At 42.2% G+C, this 15582-nt stretch overlaps 4 protein-coding genes across 8 annotated transcripts; 2 read left to right on the top strand and 2 right to left on the bottom strand.

Annotated features, from left to right (window-relative positions):
* Positions 1 to 2741: 2741 nt before the first annotated feature.
* On the bottom strand, positions 2742 to 6039 carry zgc:193811 (uncharacterized protein LOC559801 homolog). Of its 2 annotated transcripts, XM_042085033.1 has the most exons (6): positions 5631 to 5748; positions 5071 to 5124; positions 4772 to 4948; positions 4303 to 4419; positions 4000 to 4091; positions 2742 to 3154 (listed from the first exon to the last, which is right to left on the bottom strand). In XM_042085033.1, the coding sequence occupies exons 3-6, from the start codon at positions 4874 to 4876 to the stop codon at positions 2842 to 2844; spliced, it is 627 nt and encodes a 208-aa protein (XP_041940967.1). In that variant the 5' UTR covers positions 4877 to 4948; positions 5071 to 5124; positions 5631 to 5748; the 3' UTR covers positions 2742 to 2841. The 2 variants fall into 2 exon arrangements, with proteins under 2 accessions (XP_041940967.1, XP_041940966.1); XM_042085032.1 differs by lacking the exon at positions 5071 to 5124 and having other exon boundaries at positions 5631 to 6039.
* On the top strand, positions 5603 to 8757 carry LOC121704638 (RING finger protein 151-like). 4 transcript variants are annotated; one of them, XM_042085030.1, is made up of 5 exons: positions 5620 to 5697; positions 6331 to 6615; positions 7116 to 7221; positions 7312 to 7408; positions 7856 to 8757. In XM_042085030.1, the coding sequence occupies exons 2-5, from the start codon at positions 6591 to 6593 to the stop codon at positions 8297 to 8299; spliced, it is 672 nt and encodes a 223-aa protein (XP_041940964.1). In that variant the 5' UTR covers positions 5620 to 5697; positions 6331 to 6590; the 3' UTR covers positions 8300 to 8757. The 4 variants fall into 4 exon arrangements, with proteins under 4 accessions (XP_041940963.1, XP_041940962.1, XP_041940964.1 ...); XM_042085027.1 differs by having other exon boundaries at positions 7052 to 7221; XM_042085029.1 differs by lacking the exon at positions 6331 to 6615 and having other exon boundaries at positions 5603 to 5697; positions 7052 to 7221.
* Positions 8758 to 8983: 226 nt separating this feature from the next.
* On the top strand, positions 8984 to 11253 carry rps2 (ribosomal protein S2). Its single transcript, XM_042085026.1, has 7 exons — positions 8984 to 9002; positions 9508 to 9645; positions 9784 to 9981; positions 10159 to 10332; positions 10483 to 10642; positions 10949 to 11040; positions 11145 to 11253. Exons 2-7 carry the CDS (start codon positions 9511 to 9513, stop codon positions 11214 to 11216), a joined length of 831 nt encoding a protein of 276 aa, XP_041940960.1. The 5' UTR covers positions 8984 to 9002; positions 9508 to 9510; the 3' UTR covers positions 11217 to 11253.
* A 1491-nt stretch (positions 11254 to 12744) lies between these two features.
* On the bottom strand, positions 12745 to 13967 carry ndufb10 (NADH:ubiquinone oxidoreductase subunit B10). The gene is made up of 4 exons (XM_042085035.1): positions 13749 to 13967; positions 13294 to 13432; positions 13038 to 13177; positions 12745 to 12915 (listed from the first exon to the last, which is right to left on the bottom strand). Exons 1-4 carry the CDS (start codon positions 13894 to 13896, stop codon positions 12836 to 12838), a joined length of 507 nt encoding a protein of 168 aa, XP_041940969.1. The 5' UTR covers positions 13897 to 13967; the 3' UTR covers positions 12745 to 12835.
* Between the last annotated feature and the right edge of the window lie 1615 nt (positions 13968 to 15582).

The raw sequence follows: 15582 nt of genomic DNA, 5'->3' as shown, positions 1-15582 counted from the left end.
AATCAGAAGGCACATGGCTGTAGACAGCATTCACTCATATAAATGTAAACTCTAATACTTTGTCTAAAGGCTGTGATATTACAACTAGGCCTACAGTGCACTTACATTTTCTGTGTTGGCTGACATCAGTCTATAAAAGTAGCAATTCATTGTCTTGACAAATGTGATCTCTCTTGCCACATACTGTATATGCAGAGGGAGAATAGCTCACTAAATGCACACTATAGCCTACTACATGCAAATCAGTAATAAAGTGTAGTAAATATATGTATATATTTGTTTTGTTAAATACTTCCAAACTCATTGGAAAATGATATGGTTACATAATTAATGAACACAAAGGCAAAGCAGTGAGATCATTTCTTTTTAAGAAATGATAAGCTATATCAGACTACACATCAGGCTAGTGGTAGACTGTAGGTTTCTGTATTCAATAAATCCATTCCTGAGGGAAACAATACAGAAATAATAGAATTAGCAAACACCATCCTCTGATTATCTTGTGAATATGACTGAGTATCATGTGGCTTGGCTTCATATCAAAGTAAACCCCCATGCCACACAGCATCACTATATTCCTGTCTCCTCAGTGTGCCTTCTTCTCTTTTTTACTTCCTCTGTGCTCCTCTCTCTCTCTCCGTCTGGTTCATAGCTGGAGGGAGAAGGAAGAGTGGAGTGGAGAGAACAGGTGGGCGGAAGAGAGCGAAGCAGGGCGGAGGGCAGGAGTCTGGTGGATTCAGAGGCTAATTTGTGGGATGGTGCCAAGAAACCTTAGACTGACTCAGTTTCTCTTTGTTTGCCCATCTTTCCTTGTCTTGTTTCCTCATCAATGTGTTTTTTTTTTATCTGCCACTATTGATCTGTATCCTGGCCCACACCAGTTCTTTATGTTTTAGTTTTATATATTTATATAATACCATCAAACTGAATAACACAAGACAGGTCTAGTAAAATCCATTCAAATTTAAACAATTCAGTCTGTTAGTTGCTTTAGTGTAATGGAATATTACAGGTGCTACCTTCTTCCATCTTGCCTATCCTCTTAAGACCCTCTTATTCTTGGTGGTCAGAGCTTTTAAGAGGAAAGGTGAAAGAAATTCAGAAACTTGACAGGCATGGTACGGCAATAGTCTTATTGAATTCAGTTGAAATCACCCATTGCATTTTCAGGGTATTAATAATGCTTACAGGAATGATTTAGGAGGTGATAAGGCTGGAGATTAATTAAGGGGCAAAGATGCAGAGCTGATTATTAAGTTTGTGGATGCAGATACTTACAATAGCAAATATGAACGTACTGGCCAAACATATGACAGTGTAACTGTCATAGCGTCAAGCAGAAGTATGTGTCTAGCCATATGGTCTTTAATGCATCAGTTGTAAACAGTGTTTTATTGTTGACTGTTGTTGGTGTTTGGACCAAATATAAAATGTAAGAAATGTAATGGCAATAGTGAACTTATGTCTTCATTTACATACCCTTTGATAGCTACTGCAGTTGAGGTTCATGTACCGTACCAGTTCAGCTGTATTCCACCCAAAAAATCTATTTGTTAGGGAAAGGGGAGGGGGTGCTTACATCATCAATATTTTTAGCCACCAACTGCCACTGGTTTTGTGTCTGTTCACAGTATGTGTGTGTGTGTATGTGTGTGGACCATCTCTTTTAGTCGTTGAGTGTGTACTTGAGTGTGTGTGTGTGTGTGTGTGTGTGTGTGTGTGTGTGTGTGAGTGTGTGTGTGTGTGTGTGTATGTGTGTGTGTGTGTGTACCATCTCGTCCATCTCTGTGTGAGACTGCTTACTCAGCAGTATTCCTCTTTCAGCCTCACCCATTCTCTACATCTCTCCCAGCCCTGGGATTTCACTGGTGCTAGTGTAGCCTCTTACAGTATAGGGGTTTCAGCTCAACATGTCCATGCACTTGTGGCCAGCCATACTTCTATGCAACGTCACGAAAACATGCGTGCGCAACCAAGAGGCAGAAAGCACCATAGAACAGCATAGAGCAATGCAATGGGCAGCTGTGGCCTACTGGTTAGCGCTTTGGATATGTAACCGGAGGGTTGCCGGTTCGAACCCCGACCAGTAGGCGCGGCTGAAGTGCCCTTGAGCAAGGCACCTAACCCCTCACTGCTCCCCGAGCGCCGCTGTTGTTGCAGGGCAGCTCACTGCGCCGGGATTAGTGTGTGCTTCACCTCACTGTGTGTTCACTGTGTGCTGAGTGTGTTTCACTAATTCACGGATTGGGATAAATGCAGAGACCAAATTTCCCTCACGGGATCAAAAGAGTATATGTACTTATATATATATATATATATATAAAAGAGCAAAAGAATAAAATGAGTTTTTGTGCTGAAAACTGCACCAATTCGAAATCACGATGGTTAGAGAATGTTAAATATGTTCAGTATCCCTAACGGAATGCATGTCTTCGCCAAAAATGACAAAATACGATGTTATATGAATAATGCAAATGAACGGCAAACATTGAAATATAGTCTGAAATGAGATGTTATTATCATTGAGACAACAGGGGTATACAAAAAAATCCGATTGTAGCTTACAGCAGCCGACTATTTAGGTTAAGTTTATAACGTTGCGGACGGCCACCAAGCGTCTTCTGCCCCACGGCTGCGCGCGTATCTAGTTTTGTTGGTAAACGGGAAACCCGTGTATACTCACATGTGGGCATGTGCTGCAATAGCCACAACAAACAGATCAATAAATCAATCTTAATCACTACATTCAAAATACTAATTTTTAATAATCGACTACTTTATATATCAGTATACTTTCAGAAATAGCTATTGAAAGACAACAAGGAAAAAAAAAAAGATAAATCATGTTAAAGATAAATCATGCACATGTTGGTTTCCATACCTAGCACACCTTAAAATACATTTGAGGGTGCTCGGATGCTGGGGCTGGACTTGGTGTGACAGGGTACGAGGCAAGGCAGGAGTTGTGAAACTGTCCCTGTACAGAGAAGTGTAGGCTCCGTACGGCACCGCCACAGAGCGGCGTGACAGCCGAGGGTAACACGAAGAGGTGGACGGGGCTTTATGGCCAGGCATGTGGCTGTAGGCAGAGCTCTTGGTCAGTCCTTCAGGGAGTGGTTTGGCCTGGCCTGAGTATGACGAGTTCAGTTCAAAGCTTGGAGGGGTGTGGGGTCAGAGTGCAGGAGCAGAGTGAGTGAGTGAGTGAGAGAGAGAGAGAGAGAGAGAGAGAGAGAAAGAGTGTAAGTCAGTGGTCAGTGTTAAGGTCCATTAGCTTTTCAGCTTTATTACCATACTATCCATTTACATAGTTTGTAGGCCATTGGAGGGAAGCACTTCTTCCTCTTTTACCAGAAGGGTGCTTTTCTACAGCCCCATATATCTGCCCTGTCCAGAGCACTTCCTTCTCCTCAGAAGCAAACAGGGGAGGCTCCATACAGTCTCTTAACACTAATTATTTGGACCGAGGTCAGCAATCTCCCGTCACAATTACTGAGGAGTGCAACTGTGTAGGGTAAGTATGCACACGTGCGTGTGTATGTGTGTTAGTTTGCGTATCTGTGTGTGTTGTGGTAAGTGTATATGATGCCAGTGAAGGCTTTTGTGCATGTGTCTTTGTGACAGCTAGCTTATCAATGATGTGCTTGTCCAAGAGGTAATTTGTGTATGATCTGGCCTACATTTCTACAAGATAAAAATCATCTGCCTGTTCTTTCCATGGACCACCCAAATCTTCAACCAAGATTTTGAACACATTTCAATAACCTCTTACATTAAACAAAAACACTGTAGCAAACTCTACCATAAAATAAAATGATATGCAAAGCAAGACATATTAACCATTCAAACATCAATCTCTGCATTCATATTGGAAGGTGCCTAAATGTAGAACTACACTGTTAGGTGTCTGACACATTCAATCTTCTATTCAAGTGTTGCCCTCTGGTGGTCATCTACATTCTACATCCTCACTACATTCCAACCGCACTGATGGAGCTATACCTGTTAAAGTGCCTGTAATCTCTGTGAGTGGTGCTGAGTACTGGACCTGGAGGGGGCACGGTCTGATCTGCAGCAAGCTTTCCATACAAGGCCTGGAGAAATATTCAGAAAGGGGAAATAATTCCTAACTGCAAAAGTGCAGTAATTAGACAAACCTATGCAAGTCATGTATATAATGGAATTTGGAATTTTGTGTCATCATTGAAAATAAATAAACAAATAAAGACATTTTTGGTGTGGTTTTGGCTGTGATGAACTCTGCCAGAGTACGAGTGATGGGAGATGATCAGATTGCTGCCTCACCAGTAACTCATAGCTAGGTGCTGTAGAGGGGCTGATGCGTGCTGGCTGACCCCTGTAGTGGTCCCGTGTTTCACTGGTTGGGCTGGGAAGCACCCGTAAGGCCCAGCAATCCTTAATCTACAAGTAATAATAAAAACATATCACAGACATGAGACAGCGTACACAAAACACACAAATTAGTATACAAATTATTATTAATGATCTTGAAAGAAACCTAAAGTGAGGACAGAACAGGTTTCATCACATATGTCCTCATACATGACTCATCTCTAATGTTTACCTATACTCTGTCATGATCCAGCCTGATTTAAAAGAATCATCGTTCCGTATCTACAGGGTTAAGTATACCACCTTAAAGAGATGGATTCATGTATAACCACTGACCTGAAGTTCACTAGTACACACTACACAGTCTGAATACAGTTTTTCCCTACATTACAGGGGTAATTCTTTACCATCGTCTCCTTACCCTCCGGTTTAAATCCGTCATTGTGTGAGTCTTCCAGTGTGGTGGAGCCAAGGGGTACTTAACGTCAGCCAATGGTCCAGTCAGTGGCTTCCTGCTGTGATCCATATGTGAGGTGGATGTGAAGATAGAGGAGGCAGGGATGCAAGGCCTGTAGTCAAGTGAGAGAGGCGGTGGGCCCTTTGGGAGAAAAAGGCAGGATTTTATAACAACCTTTATGACCTTGGAGTTGGCTCATTTCTGCTCTTCGGCTATCTGCAGCACGTGAATCATGGTAAAGAAATGCAATACCGGTACTCAACTTGTTTTCACAGCAGTGCTATACACATGTCATAGTAGTCTAGGCCTCCTGAAGCCTAAAACAAAACTTACCATTACACAATTTTAATGGCAAATGAAATGAAATTGAAATTCTGCAGAATGTTCTCTGTAGGACAGAGGACAACTGAGGCCCAATTCAAAATCTTCTGCGGTCCACCCAAACATTTATTCACAACTCGAGACGAGACTGAGATAAAGTATTTCCTTATAATTTATTTAATGGCAATTGAACAATTAAGCATACATCGTGATGCAACTAAGCATTACAACCACCACTCCATTATAAGACACTTAGTGTAGCGTTACCAACAATCCATCAATGACAACCCCATTAAATGTTTCGGATCAGTTTGAAGAATACGCTTATTTCATTTAATTTCAATATATCTAGCTACTTTTGAATTTGAAGCTATTTAATCATGAACTTTTTCAGTATTTCAACCTTAATTACAAAATGTAAAATACTGTAGGCTAGCTACCTCTGCGACACCTGCAACACATTGACGGCGCGCGCACTTTTGGAGACAGAACACAGGCCTACCTTCAATCTGCTGCTACTTTTATGGAAAGGTGGAGGGTGAACAAATTTGTGGCCGATTCCAGTACTGGTGAGTTCTGCGCTTTGTATCCGTCGGTCGTAAGTCTTCATGTTGAAACGATTCCTTTAACGTTAGCCAACTTATCAGTGTGTTTCCCTAGCCCACTTTCTTTCTACCTAGCTCTACCTACCTAGGCTACACCACCACCACCACCACCGATGCTGTAAGCAGAGTCTGTTCATCATTTTCATAATTTGTTCCAAAAAAGCAAGCGGACACTGACACTAACACTAACTGTACGCTAACTATATGGCTTAGTAGGCTACTTCTAGCTTGACAAAAACATTAGAGAGATGAATTAATTCGTGCGTGTTGTCTGTCTCGTTATCACCATAGAAACGCCTTCAGGAAAGACAACAGAACCTGCTTGCGCTTGCGCCTTCTGTCAGTCTACACTAAGATTATTGCGCTCTAGAATCTTTGGTCTACAGTGCAATTTCAATGAAATTCCTTCTTTCTATGTAGGCCTAAGCTAGTTGAAATTCCCGTTTAAAAGAATAGTTGGAGTAAATAACTAATGTTGGCTAATAACGACAACGTGTTATGTTAAATTATATATTATAGACTCCCTTTAATTAGATTGTGTAGGGCATGCTTAGGCTAGATAAAACACCAGCAACATTTTTTCTTCTTTATCTGTAGGTTACTTGGGTGGGCATAACCTTACGAAACAAGAAGCCTACTACTTTAACTCCATCGGATGGACCGCACCCGTCCATCTGTAAATTAGCCAAGTGGGTTGACAACAAGTAGGCTAGAGAAAACCCCAAATAGGCTAAACCCTACAGCGCACGTCACTGTTGTCGTTGTCGTCGGCTACTGCGCATGGTAATGTCACCCCACCCATGTCCTATTGATGGTGATGGGGCTCCCTGTTTTGACAGTGCACGTGAGGGTCATTCATGGATAACAACGTTGAGGAAAATGGTAACATACTTTTCAACCCAAATAGCGTTACACTAAATGTGAATTTTCTTGATTGTTCTAAAGGTAGTCAATAACTCGATGGCAGTTGTCTTCGTGTGGTACCCTACAGACTATATAGTTAGGCTTCCTAACAGAGCAGTGTTTTCTACCTTGAGGTTTAAGCATTCACTTTGATGGTTTGAAAACTGTTTTGAAACCCACGGTATCCTTAAATGTATAGACATAGGCCTAGTAGCTCAATAAAATGTAATGTTGATGTATAGTTAGGCTACATTGGAAAAGAAAATGCTATAACACTATTATTTTGGAGTTGTTGTTCCATAAAGGTCTGTCATGCTGTTCTAGAAAAGCCCAGTGAGATAGGGCCTCAACTTGGTTTTAAATGTGTGTGCATTAAATTTGTTTTACAGACTAATACATTATGTCCTTTACACAGGCTGATCCAGAGCTATGCCTTGAGATGGGAGGTTATGATGCAGACTCTTTTGTTGATCCTCCAGACCCAGAGCTGATTTGTACCATATGTCAGGGTGTTCTTAGATGTCCAGTGCGGGCGCCTTGCCATCACATCTTCTGCAAAAAATGCATATTACAGTGGCTGAAAAGGTGCTGTTTCATACTGTTATCCAAGTAAACTTTGCCCTTTGTAAACCATGTTAACTTGGTTTAAGACATTTGGATGTTGCTTTTTTTCAGGCAGGAGACATGTCCTTGTTGTCGAAAGCCAATTAATCATAACTTAATATTAGTTATGTACAAATTGAGCAGGTCAATTGGCCGTATGAAGATTAAGGTAAGTCACTATATAAGAAAATTATTACATTACATTACATTACATTACATTTGGCGGACGCTTTTTTAGCCAAAGCGATTAACAACATGGTAAACAGTTTAAGTATTAGAGCAATTCTCAACAATTTTAGGACAATTTAAAAAACATTAGAGTACAGTAAGAATAAGTGCATCAGTGAGTGCTGTTTTTAACAGTTACGTGTCAGTTTAAGACGGCTGGTGAGTGCTAGGATCAGCAAGACTTGTTGTAAGTGTCGCTATGAGAGGAGATGTTCTCTAAAGAGCTGGGTCTTCAATAGTTTTTTGAAAATGGAGAGGGATGTCCCTGCCCTTGTAGGCTGTAGGCTGCTGGAGTAATACAAATAAAAGTGTCTTTGACAGCACTGATCAGAACACCACCACAGATTTGATCTGTCCCCTCACCCTCTTCCTGCTCCCATGCCTGCAGTGCAAGAATGAGATCCGTGGCTGCCGTGCCACTTTTCCACTGGCCGAGCAATACTGCCACAGCCTGGGCTGCGTGTTCGAGCTGGTGGGGTGCCCGTACCGTGGGTGCCGCGCCCAACTGCTTCGCCGTGACCTGGAGACCCACGCGCGCCACTGCGAGCACTGGAGCCAGCCCTGCCACATGGGATGTGGAGCTCTGCTGAGCCAGGGCACGCGGGCACAGCACAACTGCTACCAGCAGCTACGGCTGCAGCATGAGGCACGGCGGCAGAGCCACCGCGCCATTGCCGTTGCACTCCAGAGGAAGATGCGGCGCATGCAGAAGGCCATGGCCAACATGAAGGAGCAGATCACCTTGATCTGTGAGAGCCTGGAGGTGATGGATGAGCAGGAGGGAGAGGATGAGGGCAGCAACAGTGAAAGAGACAACATTAGGTGCTTCTGAAGAATGTTTTTACCCCTCTTGCTCTGTGGACTAGAAAAGCAATGGACTGATTTGTCATGTTGCATTCAAAGTTTTTTTGTCATAAGCACATGTAAAGTGTACCGAACACAATGAAATTCTTATGTGTGCATCTCCACAGGCTAGACAGTTAATATTAATAGTGCAATACTGCAATAGAATAAAAAACAAAATGGATATAAAAATTGTGTGTGTGTGTGTGTGTGGGGGGGGGGGGGGGGGGGGGGTATATAACAGAGAGCAATAGAAGTGTATAACTGAGTGTGTTGTATATTGAACAGTCTAATGGCATTGGAATTGAAATTTAGAATAACAGTAAGTAAGTAGGCTATGCCACAGAAAGAGTAGGTATTTGTCATGTATGTCATACAGAGATAGTGCTGTGACAAAAGTCTCACTGCTGTTACAACAAAAATACAATAAAGAAATATTTGAATTAAGCCCACTGTAAGCCCATCTTTAAACGCAGACAGACATCAGGCAAACATTGCTATTAACACTGCATGTAAGTCATTATTTTAAACCCATAGCCTACTCATACAAGAAATTACAGATCTAGTTTCTGTATGAGCACCATCAGAGTACCACATCCATGGGGAACAAACGAAACATCGCGATAGTTCTGGCTTAATAAATCTTACCGGAACCTACGTCAAGCCTTCTTCTTCCTGCTAACAGAAATCACGTAAGTGGTGCATTCGTGTCTTTGTAAAAATCTGTTTATTATCTTGGTAATCATAGCATCTAGAATCGTAAAATTGCGAGTTATATGTACGTGTAACTTTAACATTAATATTGCTTGTGATATTTAAGCGTTGTTCATCACAGAAACTTTTATAAAGCCATTATAGCTGATGGTCATTGATAAATGGCGGCAGTCACTACTTCTCATTACTTACAACGTTATACTGGCTCTCTGTACACAGCGTACGGATAATGTATTGACTCTATGCGTTTGTATATATGTTATTGTGCATGTATAGTTCGGTTTATGTGATTTCGGTTACCGCATTACCATTTGGTGTACCTTAACGTTCCCGCTAACAGGAAATTAGCGTGTGTTAGCTAACGTTCGTGTTCCCAGGCATTGGAAACCCACGTTGTTCTGATACAGTTGGCTTGTGACCGGATTTCTGTTGGTCAGATGTATGAATGTTTGTTTTATAGTGTTTGTGTTTTTTCTATTGTAGCAAATGGCGGACGACGCCGGTGGTAGAGGAGGTTTTCGCGGAGGTTTCGGCACCGGGGGCCGAGGTCGTGGCCGTGGACGCGGCAGGGGCCGCGGACGTGGTCGTGGGGCCAGGGGTGGCAAGTCCGAGGACAAGGAGGTACCTTAACTTCACATTTCTGTTCTGAGGAAAATGGCTGAGTTAAAGCCTTCAATTTAAAGTGCCATGGACACTGACTATACATCACTAGTATGAGGAGAACTGATCAGACTATCTGGCTTGATTTTCTGTCTGCAGTGGGTGCCTGTGACCAAGCTTGGTCGCCTTGTTAAGGACATGAAAATCAAGTCCCTGGAGGAGATTTACCTGTACTCCCTCCCCATCAAAGAGTCGGAAATCATTGATTTCTTCCTGGGCACTGCACTGAAGGATGAGGTTCTGAAGATCATGCCTGTGCAGAAGCAGACCAGGGCTGGACAGCGCACCAGGTTCAAGGTGAGCTGGTGTCTGCAGAAAAGCCCATCGTGTGTTTGCTTATGAAATGTAGATTAGTATCAATCCAGATGGGAGTAATTATGGAGTAAGTGTAAATAAGAGAATTTATTGTAATGTATATTTACTGATTGTCAAAGATGTTTGGACATGTGGTCAGTTGTAATTATTTTTTTTTAGGCTTTTGTTGCCATTGGTGACTACAATGGACATGTTGGCCTGGGAGTGAAGTGCTCCAAGGAGGTGGCAACTGCCATTCGTGGTGCCATCATCTTGGCCAAGCTGTCCATCGTCCCTGTGAGGAGAGGCTACTGGGGTAACAAAATCGGAAAGCCCCATACTGTGCCCTGCAAGGTGAGATGCATTGTATTGGCTGTTGTAGCATTACCTTTTGATTCTTGACTCCATGACTTGACTCCATTCGATTTCTCCTGTTGTGGAATTTGTGATTTTGAACACTGTCGGCTGTTTCTTGACCCTCTTGTTCTCTTTTGTGTGTTTCAGGTTACTGGCCGCTGTGGCTCAGTACTTGTGCGTCTGATTCCTGCCCCCCGTGGTACTGGCATCGTGTCTGCTCCTGTTCCCAAGAAGCTTCTCATGATGGCGGGTATTGATGACTGCTACACCTCCGCTAGAGGCTGCACTGCCACCCTGGGCAACTTTGGTGAGTTCGCTACCTTTGTTCGCTGGTAGGGTAGCTATTGCCTACAGAACTAAATGATGAACCTCTCCCTCTCTGGTTTGGCAGTGTCTTTCTATGGTGCTAGTCGAGTTTCAAGGGAGACAGAGCAATGAATGCCCTAATGCACGGCAGGGATACCATATCTGGTTTTCCTGTTCCTGAAGTGCACTTCAACAGTTTTTTTTTTTTTTTTTTTTTTTTTTTTTTTTTTTTTTTTTGTAATTGAGATTAATGACTTGGTGGTGTAAAACATTCATTTGAGGTATTGACTGTGCTCCCTCCCTGTAGCCAAGGCAACATTTGATGCCATTTCCAAGACCTACAGCTACCTGACCCCTGACCTCTGGAAGGAGACAGTGTTCACAAAGTCTCCTTATCAGGTGAGTTATTGAATTGGTTGAAGTACAGCTGTTAATGGTAGTTGTATGTAAGATTTGAAAATAACTTGTCAATGGTCCTGACTTGTTCAATATTTCCCCTCTAGGAATTCACGGATCATCTGGCAAAGACCCACTCAAGGGTTGCTGTACAGAAGGCTCTCCAGGCAGCCACATAAAGTTTTGTACAACAGATGAAGTAAAATGTTGAATCCATTTGGCTTTTGTAATTTCTCTTAAGTTCAAAGGATTTTGGGGTTTGGGCTGGGTGGATAAGTACTGTGGATAGTGTCATGTATTTATTGATCTACCTTGTTGGTGAATCCTTGCATTGAGTGGCAGACCATAAATGTTCTAAACTAGAGGTTCTCAACCTTTTTGGGACTAATGGTGCCTACACACAGTTGCCAGTGGGTGTGTAGCTATGCAAATGCCTTTAAGTATAACCATAATTTGCAATTACAAACCTTGGTCTAAACCAGTGGTTCTCAAACTGGGGGTCGGCAAAAATATTGGCGAGTTTGTGGAATGATTTGCAGTCTGGATTAGATATTTTTGTAAAGGTTTTTAGTCAAAGGCTGCCATTGACATAATGCCTTTGATGTTGACGGCCTAACTGAGAAGACTGTTTCTGCTTCCAATGCCAATCTCGCGACATTTCAAAACCAAATTCTGCCGGTTAGACAGAAGGGGGGTCGTAAGACTTGGCCCATGTTTTTTTGGGGGGTCGGCAGACAAAAAGTTTAACAACCACTGGTCTAAACTGAAGCATGCCTTTACCCTGTGCAGCATTATATAAAGTTATCAAGAGCAGGAACTGGTAAATGTAATAGACACAAAAATATTGTAAGTATACCTTTCTGACTAGATACAGCTGGCCAGTGTGGTAAAAATGTTGGTAATTACACTGGGATCACATTTGTGGGAGAACTGATCTCATTTGTTATGTGTCGATTCAGATTAGTGATGGGTCTAGAACAGAAGTGGCTGAACTACATCACTGGTACCATCACACTGGGTTTAGTCAGTCATTTTCCCATAACATTTTGTAAGCCACGGACTAGTTGGAAGGGCACTTGTACCACTAGTTTGGGAATACTGTAATATTTCAGGGCTTGGTGATTTCATTTCAAAATTCAGACAAGGTGGAGAGCACCAGGTACCTGTTCAAATGTTAACGGCCCCCAACCAGAGTGGAGACTAGCTTATGGGCCTCATTAAAAGCATGGTCTGCAGACCAGTACAGTACAAAATGTGATTTCTGGTAGCCTGACGAGCCAGACCCACATTGCTAAGTTGCATCTAGATTTCTGGGTTAATTTAAGTACATACCAAAACGTTATGAAGTGGTCCTTAATTTGTAAAAGGCCCACAGTGAGAAACCCCCACCCCCCCACTTACAATTTGTTAAGTCGGGGTTCCCTTTTATTGTGGTTGAGGGGGTAATTAAGGACAATTTAAGTGTATCTTTATATTTAAAGTGTTAATTCATTAAGGGCGAAACCAAAAAAGGGTAATTCTCAAAAAGGCTTTTCTCCTTAATTTACCTTAATTTAAGCATATTTCTACTTAACCCTTCTATAATTCGTTTTAAGGCCAAAAGTAAGGCATTTATAAGGGTGACCATGAATGGGTTTTATTTCATAGTGGTAGATATTCCATATTTGCAAGACAAGTGTCTGTTTAAAGATGCAGAAGAAAGCTTGACAGTTTTCCAATAAATTTATTTATCTTACAGTTACATACACACGGGGGAGCCACAGAAAATAGATCAAGTGTTAAGTTTGAGTCCTCAGGCTTATTGTTGCTGCTCGAGCATCCTTTGCTTCTGCTTCATCAGACACCTGCGGCTATTCGCGTGAGCTCCCAAATCTGCATCTGCACCATAAAGAAAGTATATACACATGTGAAGGCCGAGGCGTGTGATGGTATCTTCATATACAACACTCATGTCCTGCTGACTTATGTACATCAATGCAACGGGGAGAGAAAATACATACATCGAGAGTTGAAGGCCTTGGCAACTTCATTGAACTGCTGCAGGTCGTTCTGGCAGTTCTCAACGTAGCTGTGGCCCTCCCGCTGCTGGCATGCACGAAGGCGCTCCTGCATTATTTTCAGGATCTCCTGGTCAACCTTACTGAATGTCAAAAGGTAAACCAAACAGTCCTGTTAGAATTGAAGTTTCCGTCATATTAAGATCGACGATAACGGTGTGAGGTAACGTTAGAGCTGAATAAAAGAATAGTCACTTACTAATCTCTCCTCCACTGCATCTCCGCCTCATAGTAACACAGATAGTCGCCCTCGACACATTCAGTCAAATCTGGTACACGTCGGAAGTTCTGGTGATAGTAGTAGTACTTGTTCTGACCCCGAACGCCATCAATGATTTCTAAAAAAAAAAGGGACGGTCAAGGAGAAAACAGGCTTAGCTTCGCAGGAAGACAGCAATAGTTAGGGCTTCACAACAGCTAGCAACACTGATGGTTAGCAATCATGCACCTCGTCTAGCAATCAAACATTTCTAGCCTGGTCGCCGTTGAAGGCTCAAAATTGTCAGTGACACTAAAACAAAAGGGCTACGACAACCAAGACCTGACATGTTATCATAAGCAACACTGATTCTCAGACAGGCAACTACTAACAGGTGATTAGCTGCTAGCTTTCGTTCACCTTAGCTAACCTATCTGCTAGCTGGCTAACGTTACCTCTAAATTTGGTGACAGGATAGTCTACGGAATAATAAAACAGTTTGGAGGCAATCAGAGCTGGATTCGGAAGGGCGGTCTCCTTCTCGGGAACCGGAGTCCGTTTGGGAGGCTCTGGGTATGCATCTTTCTCGTATTCCTGCGGCATTTCTTACAAGAAAACTCCACTCATTTACTTCGACCTCAACACTCCTAACCCCTTCAATGTGCGCTTGCGTAGAGTAAACAATATGGACGACCATGAGACGTAAAGGTCACCGCACATTATGAATGGAGCACATTTTTTCTTCATACATATTATAAACATACGAAATTGAGTGGAACATATTCATAACTTGTGCTTAAATTCATATCAAACGAATAATTGGAAATGTTTAAGCAAAAAGTTCAAAGGTTAAAGGTCTCTGCTTTAAAAGTAGTGATCTGATTTTCCTCCACTAGGTGGCTCTCAAGTCAAGTCAAGCCAAGTCGGCTTTATTGTCAATTTCTTTACATGCACTGGTCATACAAAGAATTGAAATGTCCTTTCTTACTTTCCCATGCAGACATAGACATACTTTAAATACAGACATAGACATACTTTAGACATAGACATAGCCATAGACAATAAAAATAAAAATATACAGACATACCACTTACAGACATTAAAGTGCAGCATTGTGGCTGAGTGATAAATAACATTTACATGAAGTTTAAACTTGTGCTTGTGTGTACATTGATATGCAGTCATTTCAAGTATATCAGGCTTGATATGAAGCAGCAACACGTTAGGCTGCGCAGTCACAGTGCAGTTCCACAGGGCGGTGTTGGGGGGGTGTTAGGGTAGACAGGATCCTAGGTTGATGGGAGTGTGGGTAGTGATGGGAGAGTGGGTAGAGTGTTCAGCATTCTGATTGCTTGGTGGATGAAGCTACTTGCAAGTCTGGTGGTGCGGGAGCGGAGGCTCCTGTACCTCTTTCCAGAGGGCAGGAGGCTGAACAGTTCGTGTGCAGGGTGGGTTGTGTCCTTGACAATCATTAGTGCTTTGCGGGTGAGGCGGGTGGTGTAAATGTCCTGCAGGGAGGGGAGTGGTGCTCCAATGATCCTCTTAGCTGTGTTAACAATGCGCTGGAGGGTCTTCCTGTTCTGATCTATGCAGCTTCCGCCCCACACTGTGATGCAGCTGGACACAATGCTCTCGATGTTCCCTCTGTAGAATGTGGTCATGACGGGAGGTGTGGCACTTGCCTTCTTCAATTTGCGGAAGAAGTAGAGGCGCTGCTGGGCTTTCTTCGCCAGTGGGCTCTCTTGGGCTCTCTTGTCCATAACGATGCTCCATTCAGACTGTAGATAGATAGATGGATACCGAGGGAAATTTTTAGAAGATTCCATAATGCAGGACCTTCCTAGATTTTTTATATATTTTATATATTTATTTAAAGGCATACATTATAAATTATAGAAAAGCTAATCTAAATAATTATTTATTCATTTATAGTTATTGTTATGGAGTTGTATGTCCTTAGCAGACACAATTCTTTGTCAAAGTGACTTAAGTTATAATAAAATATAATATCAGGTTCACGGTGAGACATAGTCTATAGCTTGTATAGTGCAATTCACAATCAATGTAGTTTCAAAACACTTTATATAGCCCAAGGCCTAAATCCCCTGGAGCAAGCACAGAAGTGATTTCAGATGTCAGAGGTAGAAAGATGTCAATAAAATAAATTATAGACACAAAAAACTTTACTCGAGTGTCTCATCCTTGACTACCAGTGACAAATGTTTTTTTATTTAAGGTTTTGTTTTATCCTGTGTGAAATCATATAGCCAGATTTCCTCAGAGGGGCTG

This window comes from Alosa sapidissima, chromosome 3 (genome assembly GCF_018492685.1).
Source record: "Alosa sapidissima isolate fAloSap1 chromosome 3, fAloSap1.pri, whole genome shotgun sequence".
Taxonomy (NCBI): domain Eukaryota; kingdom Metazoa; phylum Chordata; class Actinopteri; order Clupeiformes; family Clupeidae; genus Alosa; species Alosa sapidissima.
Note: the sequence above shows the minus strand (reverse complement) of the source record. Positions and strands in the feature narration are given on the sequence as shown.